General features: G+C 54.7%; 2 protein-coding genes across 2 annotated transcripts; one reads left to right on the top strand and one right to left on the bottom strand.

Annotated features, from left to right (window-relative positions):
• Positions 1–218: 218 nt before the first annotated feature.
• LOC121833887 (E3 ubiquitin-protein ligase XIAP-like) lies at positions 219–2838 on the bottom strand. Its single transcript, XM_042287597.1, has 3 exons — positions 2223–2838; positions 1413–2005; positions 219–272 (listed from the first exon to the last, which is right to left on the bottom strand). Exons 1-3 carry the CDS (start codon positions 2836–2838, stop codon positions 219–221), a joined length of 1263 nt encoding a protein of 420 aa, XP_042143531.1.
• Positions 2839–2920: 82 nt separating this feature from the next.
• Positions 2921–4989, top strand: LOC121833886. The gene is made up of 3 exons (XM_042287596.1): positions 2921–2931; positions 3063–3573; positions 3709–4989. The coding sequence occupies exons 1-3, from the start codon at positions 2921–2923 to the stop codon at positions 4987–4989; spliced, it is 1803 nt and encodes a 600-aa protein (XP_042143530.1).
• Positions 4990–7551: the final 2562 nt, after the last annotated feature.

The raw sequence follows: 7551 nt of genomic DNA, 5'->3' as shown, positions 1-7551 counted from the left end.
CGACTACTACCCTATAACCCAAAGCGACAATGGCTCGACTAGACAGGTCCCCATCTCTCCCGCTGGCCGACACCTGCGTACAAGTGTTCGCTCAGTCCAGAGTGTCAAGCGTGGTGGATTGGAAAACAGTGGTGCTTAGTATATACCACGAAGAAGAGGGCTACGCTTGGGACAACGTGGAAGGGCAAATTCACTGTGCGTATACCGAAATTTCAATATTAAGAAGCTTTCCTACGCACATCACATTCTTGGAGTTGGTGCACTATCCAATGCTGCGAGACCGCCACGTCAGTGATTTGGTTCGTTTCTACCCGAACATCAAGACTTTGCTCCTACGTCACGCACCCGGCTTGACCAACGACTCAGTAAAGTGCTTAGCGGACGGTCTACCTAATTTGACTCACTTGCAGATGGGATCGTGCTATCACCTAGACGACGAAGCCTTGATGTATCTCGCAGAAAAGAGGATAATCGACGTTGGCATACGGAGCCTCTGCATGACCGGACTCGGATTTATACGCCGAGAAACGCTTCACCAATTTCTCAACGTGCATCGAAGACTGACTACTCACCGCTAGAGACGTCCCCAACAAGGACGTCTACCTTGGTGAATACACTTTGTGTATTTCTAGCACAGTGTCTCCGTCACTAAGAAACATTGCGCCAACCGACCTAGACGTTATCGAAGGTGTGGACGGTGTTGTGGGTGACATCGAGTACCAAGACCTCGACAGTGACGACGGTGACGGTGACGACGGCTACAGTGACGACTACGACAGTGACGCCGACGAATATCTCGAATCGGACGACGACAGAATGCTGGGTCCGATCGTCCTAAACACCTTCAACTACGACGAAGGAGAAGACTCAATGGGCGAAGAAGACGACTGAGTTATGCTTGAAAATAAATATTTCGTGTGCTTATATTTTTGAGTCACGAATCGTTCTTTTGCATGCACACTACACTAGTGCCAGTACAAATAGTTTATTTAATGAATTCGATACATTCCACTCACTGCAGATTTACAAAGGCAACACACAAATTGCTCTCTCGAATTGTAAATCATTGGAAATAGACAATTTAAACATAAGGCGGCGTGGGCACAGGGCAAAGTAACTATACACACCGGACAGTTCATGCAGACGACGCAAATCGTCGTGGACGGATCGGACCGCTTCATGGAGATGCTCGTCTTGTCGATGCGCGTGGGATACGGACGTCCTACGCTCAGCGCCGAAAAAGAATCGCTGTTTTCGAGAAAGGACTTTAGCTTGTTCGGACAGGAAAGATCAAACTTGGAAGTGGCCAATGCTGTTATAAAGTCTAGGCTGTATTTGTTTGAGACAAACTCAATGTCCTTGGTATATTCTAGCAACCAAAATAAATCGCTATTTCTATACACGTCGGACACCTCCTTGATGTAGGTTACGCTCGCGCACAATCGAAGATAGGGGCAGCGAGGGTTGTACTTGGCGTGTTCCTCGACTGGGTCGTCGTAGTCGGCTTCCCACGAAAGCAACCGAAGTCCGCAACAAAAGCATTCCACGGTCCGATCGGTCAGGTAATAAAATCCCGCAGATGCCATGTAATCCACGTCAAAGACGTCTTCTTCTTTCGGCCGAGCGTCGAAGGAGGCGAACCTCGCAGCGTAAGTCTGTAACTCGGCCCTAAAGGCAAGCGCTCGTTCGGTCACCACCGCCGAGACGTCTGGACTCAGCGTGCGTAGCGGTGCGTCACAGTCGGATTCGTGCAGTCCTTGGGGAAGTGTTTCGTCCGAGGCCACGATAGTAGAGAGTTGAGTCTTTTGCTGGCACATCGAGCAGCTGAGAATCCGCTTCTCCGGATCGTAGGCGAGTCCTGCCATGGCAAAGTCCTTGGGTGTGGGGGTACTGTTGCGCAAAGGCCACGTCGCAAAAGTTTTAAAGTCGGACATCACCTTGGCCACAGTCGGGTCGTGGTCGAACAGTCTCCAGTAGAAAGACATGTTCTTAAGCAAAGTAGACTCTAGAAATAAAGTCGATTTTGAGTCTACAGGCCTTGCAATGTTTGAATAATATGGTGCAGTCGAAACACGACACTCAGTGTCCGCACGGCAAGTAGGCAATGTTAGCCGGAGCCTTCATGCATACGATGCACCTCTTAGTTGATTCGTCTCGTGACTTTATAGCGGAATAGTGCGTATCACTGATCGCGCTATCTATCACAAAGTTACCCCACCTACCGATAGCCTTGTGATCGAACGAAGGAAGGGCGTTCACTGGCTCAAACAGAGTGTGACTGCCCAACGGAGTCGCCTTGCTGCTCCGAATGGCACTCACCATCGCCGATACGTTCAAGGGATGCGTCAGGTTGGCCGTGTACAGAGTACTCATAGTCCTGTTGCGGAACTTTGGGTCCTTGACGAGATCGTCGATCTCGGGAAAGTGAGACGCCCAGTACATCTCGCTCCTGTAAAACTTTTCGACTGCATCGTGCACGTAGTAATAGGTCTTGTTCACTCGTAGAAACACGCAATTGGGGGACCTGCGGGCGTGTAGCAGCCACGGATCGTCTTCTTCGCAGTCGAGGATCGAAAATACTTGCACCCCGCAGTAGAAACAAACGATTATGCGGGTCACTATCTGTTCGCGGGAGAGGTAGCCCTGCTCGTCGTCGTGCGAGCAGAAAAAGCCGGCCTTGGCGAACGCAGGGCCTCGAACATCGTGAAAGGCCTTGGCTCGAATCTTCTCGTCGACGTATCTCTTGTAGACCGGGTGAGAGTAGCTCGGCAAGACGGACACGACCTTTGCTACGTTCAGCCGCGGGTCCCTGTACTGCTCGAGAAACTTGCACGGCATTCGGCGGTGAAGGTCCATCGGGTGAAACGTGAGAGTCTCCCAGTCCTGTTCAGCGACCTGAAATTTGCAGTGCCGACAGTAGATGCGTTTCCGGTCAGCGCAATATTCTAGGCCGGCATAGGCAAAGTCTCGAGGCGTGGCTCTGGTGCGAAGTCGCCATTCAGCGAACGTCTTGAAGCGACGCACGACTTCCTTGCTTATGGGATCCGTAACGTGTCTTACAGGAGAGATGGCGATAAATACGTGCCCACGCTCCCGAACGACACGTCGACCTTACTCGGCTACTCGTCCAAGAAACTCATGCAGCACATTACCAAGGCGCGCACGACGCTCCTGACCAACGGAGATGTGGAACCGGTTGCAGATATGCTCTTTCGCGTTTTCGAACTCGGTAGTAACATACTGATGACGGTCGACATGAATCAGATGGCCATCCAAACGCTCCTGAATGACAATACAGTATTTCACTGCGTAATGGGAATCGAATACGTACGAAACAGTCTCAACATACTTAGGAAAACCTCTTCCTCGTCGACCAGTCAGCGCGTCATCAGGGATCTGAAGCCGTACGTGGACGCGTACGCTACTGCCATTCTGCGCCTGCTACTCCTCTATATCGAAGAGATCTTTTCCCATGCGCGCGAGGCGACTCGCGGTATGGCGGTGGGCGCAAGGACGGCAGCCAAGATTACGGCGGTCATGCTAGTATCCCTGTGCAACTACGCGGCGGTGCGCGTAAAGTGCAACCCCATCTTTCAGTTTGAGAGCGCCATGGGCCACAACTGGCTCGACGTGGCCAACGGTCTCAGCCTCGTGCACAGGATCACGCAGCCACACACCGTCAACGAAAACATTGTCGGGGCCATTCGCGTAAAGTTTTCGCAAAACAACAAGCCACAGGACGTCATCAACCTCCTGGTCGAAGAGAGCAACAGGTTGTACACGAGTAACGTCGAGAACGGAGTGTACCGCTGCGACACCGACTACATGACGCTCCGGACCGTCATGCCGGCCGAGCGGGTCACGGACGACGTCAACATCATCGATCCGGCCATCTCTACGACGCTGCGTGACCACAACGAGCTCATCATGAAGAGTTCCGACACGATCCCCGTGCCGCGGACCAACCACTACGTGCTAGCCCTGCAGAAGGAGAAGGCGCCGGCCACCGAGGTGTCGGTCCTTAACATCGCCTCCATCATAAAACAGTGCATGAGCAACGGGCGCGTGGACTCTCGCTTCGTCGAAGTGCACAAACAGTCGGACCAGGGCACGCAGGAGCTCAACAAATTTTACAGCCAGGCCTGTTGCGTCTCGCCCCGTAACCTCGGTCTGTTTCTACAGTGCCTAAACTTTGAGATGATGGACTCGGACATGTTTGGGGCCACCTTACAGTGCCTCAAGATGACCAAATGCATACCCACTCCGCGCCAGAAAGAAATTGCCACCTACTCAAACACGGCGCTATTTCGGATGGCCACCAACCTGTTTTATCACACGCGTTTCTGCAGGAGCTACCGCGGCGAAAACACCTACCTGTACGACTCGCGCTTCTTTAACGACTTTCTACTCTGGGTCCAGTCGCCCAACTATCGGGAACACCACATCTCGCCTAGCGTGTCGTCGTCCATCATCTCGTGGTGCACGTCCATGTCTACTGCCATGCACACTACGCGCGACGCCAACGGAGCGAAGTGCGCCATGGCGGCCATATCCACGTGCGAGGTGGACCAACGCGTACTAGCCGACTTTTTGAACATGTTCATCAAGCTCTTTATCGAGGACGAGACCGAGATTAGCGTCATCAACAAGAAATTTCTCGAGAAGGAACTACTCAAGGCTTTTCCCTCCGTGTCTAATTGCTACAACCTGTTTAGGGGGCAGTTTGTTTCGGCGACGGCCATGCGCCTCTTCCTAGCCCGTTGTAGGTGGTCCGTGGCCGACGACGTGGAAGTCATCGTTCCGGTCGAAACAAAGTTTCTCAACAGACTGATATGCGACAGCGACGACCTGTTGTCCAACTCGATGCGAGACAAGCTCCGTAAAACCATGGAAGACGTCTCCACGATGATGGCGCCGCTACTCTCCAATCCATCCACGTCCACGCCTCGCAGCAAGGACGACGACAGCAACGTGCCCATATGCATTTGAAATAAAAAAACCGCCAACGCCCCCATAAACATTAACAAAAAGGTTCGGTGACTGATTTGAACGATCGAGGGAGTAAAATGTTGAAACAGGTCACGTTCGTCGATATCTTTTCGCAACAAAAAATGAGGACCCTGCGAGACTATCTCCATTGCGAACTGGACCTTTCGGTATCGATACCCTATAAAATCTGGATCGCTATCGCAAATTTCTTTATTCAAAACAACGTCCCATCGGTCGTAGAGGGAGCAGAGTGTTGTCAGAAAGACAGCTCGTCGTCCCTCTATCTACTCGTCTTTTCATACAGGGACAAGGACGCCAACCGAGTGGTGGTGGACTGCATAAACTTCATCAACGTGCTGCGCGATCTCAAGGTGCACGACGTGATATTGCCGCGCGCAAGGCTGAGAAAGCAACGCTCGGTCGCGGTCCTCCAGAAAGCTCCCGTTTATTCATGTACCGCCCGTAACTTCTATCATTTATCCTGCTTTTGTTTTCTAGAAAGTGCGTGTTCATTCTCGCCCCGATCACGCGACGCTCGAACCGCTTTCGCCGAATCTTCGAGATAGCGACGCACTCTAGATAAGAGGCCGCCCGCGACCTTGTCGAGTCAGTCTCGCCCCAGCGCTCGATTCTGCTGACACGCCGACTTCGACGCCCGCGACGCTCTGCTTTCTTCTGTTTCCTTCTTTATTTTTGGCACAAGTTCGCCACATTAAACGTTTATTTATTTCTGTTTATTTCTTGTTTATTGGTCACGAATCACCACCCGTGACATTCTGTTGGCGGTGCGGGGTAACGCATGCCCCTGCCGCGTACCCCTCCGAGGTCCCGCAGTACAAGTCCGGACCCAGCCTCCCGAGGACCCGACGAAGACCAGATCGAGACCCGGTCAAGTCGCCGCATCCGAGGTCTACCCCCGGAACACGAACTTCTGCCGCCCAGGACCAAGCCGCCAACAAAGCCGACGATGGCCAACCAGTCGCCGACGCCCGCCGCTCCTGCCATCGTCTACCTGCCCGCCGCTCCCCGTATGCCGACACCCTTCCACGGCGAGATCCACGAGGATGTCGAAGACTGGATCAAGCACTACGAGCGTGTGGCGCGCCACAACGGATGGACTGCGGAGCAGTGCCTCCAGAACCTCTACTTTTCGCTGGAGGGTACTGCGAGGCATTGGTTCGAGAATCACGAGGCTTCGCTTACGTCGTGGGACATCTGTGTGGCCGAGTTGCAGCGGACGTTCGCCACCCTACACCGACGGGAGAAGGCAGAAGATCTCCTCCGAATTCGAACGCAGGGCCCCGACGAAAGCGTCACAACCTTCGTAGAAGATGTCCTCCGCCTGAGCGCCCGTGCCGACCCACGAGCCACAGACGACAAGAAGCGGCGGGTCCTCATGCGCGGGGTGAGAGACGACATCTTTGGAGGCCTCGTGCGCAACCCGCCGGGCACCGTCGAAGCCTTCGTCACCGAGGCGACTAACATCGAGCGCGCCCTCCAAGCGCGCGCTTCCCACTACCAGCGACATCCAAGTCCAAGTGTCGCTGCAACCGCGCTGCTTGGCGGCGAGAACGCTCCTGGTACGGACATCCGCGAAATTATCCGGGAGGTCGTCCGGGAGGAGCTCCGCCAGTTGCTGCCAGCCGCAAGTCGTCCAGCGACACTCTCCATTGCCGAGGCTGTGCGCGAAGAAGTGCATCGGGCGCTCCAACCAGAGGTTCCCGTCACCACGGTGGCACCGGAGGAACCGATGTTGAGCTACGCCGCAATGGCCCGACGACCGCCGCAAGCCCCCCGCCAAGCCACGTCGCCACCCCGAAGAGACGCCCCAACGCCGCATTACCCCCGACGACAGGAAGATCAAGCGCACGTTCACCCAGACCGACCTGCGCCGAGGAAGACAGACGTCTGGAGGACGGCCGACCGACGTCCCCGACCCCGACGTGAAAGCCTGTCGCCCCTTGCTCCACGCCGGGGAAACTAGGCGCGGCAACCCCTGGAGGTGGAGTTGCCGAAGACGACCGACGCCAAGATCCTCCACGAACGTCGGAGGGCCCCCACTCGAACGCTACCGGAGACCGAAACGACGCTCCTGAAACGGTGTCCAACAACCTAAACGTCATCATCGACGGCCACGACGCATCGGCACTCGTGGACACCGGAGCAGACTACTCAGTTTTGAGTGGGAGGCTCTCCCGCCGCTTTCGAAAAGTCACGACGCCGTGGGATGGACCTCAAATACGAACCGCCGGTGGGCACCTCATCACACCAATCGGGCGATGCACCGCTCGCGTCGAGATCCACGGTGAGACGTGCCCTGTAAAGTTCGTCGTTCTGCAAGACTGTTCGAGGGACGTTATCCTTGGAATGGACTTCCTCTGCGAGTATGGCGCCGTCATCGACCTCGGAGCAAACCGGTTGACGCTGCGAAAGCCTGTTTCACCACCGGAGGAACCCAAAGCGACGTCATCTGCGGTCCGAGTCCTCGCCAGCCACGTTAACTTACCGCCGCGGTCGAGTGTTTTCGTACCCGTCGGGATCACCGAAGATTTCTGCGGCGAA

Source organism: Ixodes scapularis, unplaced genomic scaffold (assembly GCF_016920785.2).
Source record: "Ixodes scapularis isolate PalLabHiFi unplaced genomic scaffold, ASM1692078v2 ptg000005l_1___fragment_1__unscaffolded, whole genome shotgun sequence".
NCBI lineage: Eukaryota > Metazoa > Arthropoda > Arachnida > Ixodida > Ixodidae > Ixodes > Ixodes scapularis.
This window is presented reverse-complemented; position numbering and strand designations above follow the sequence as displayed.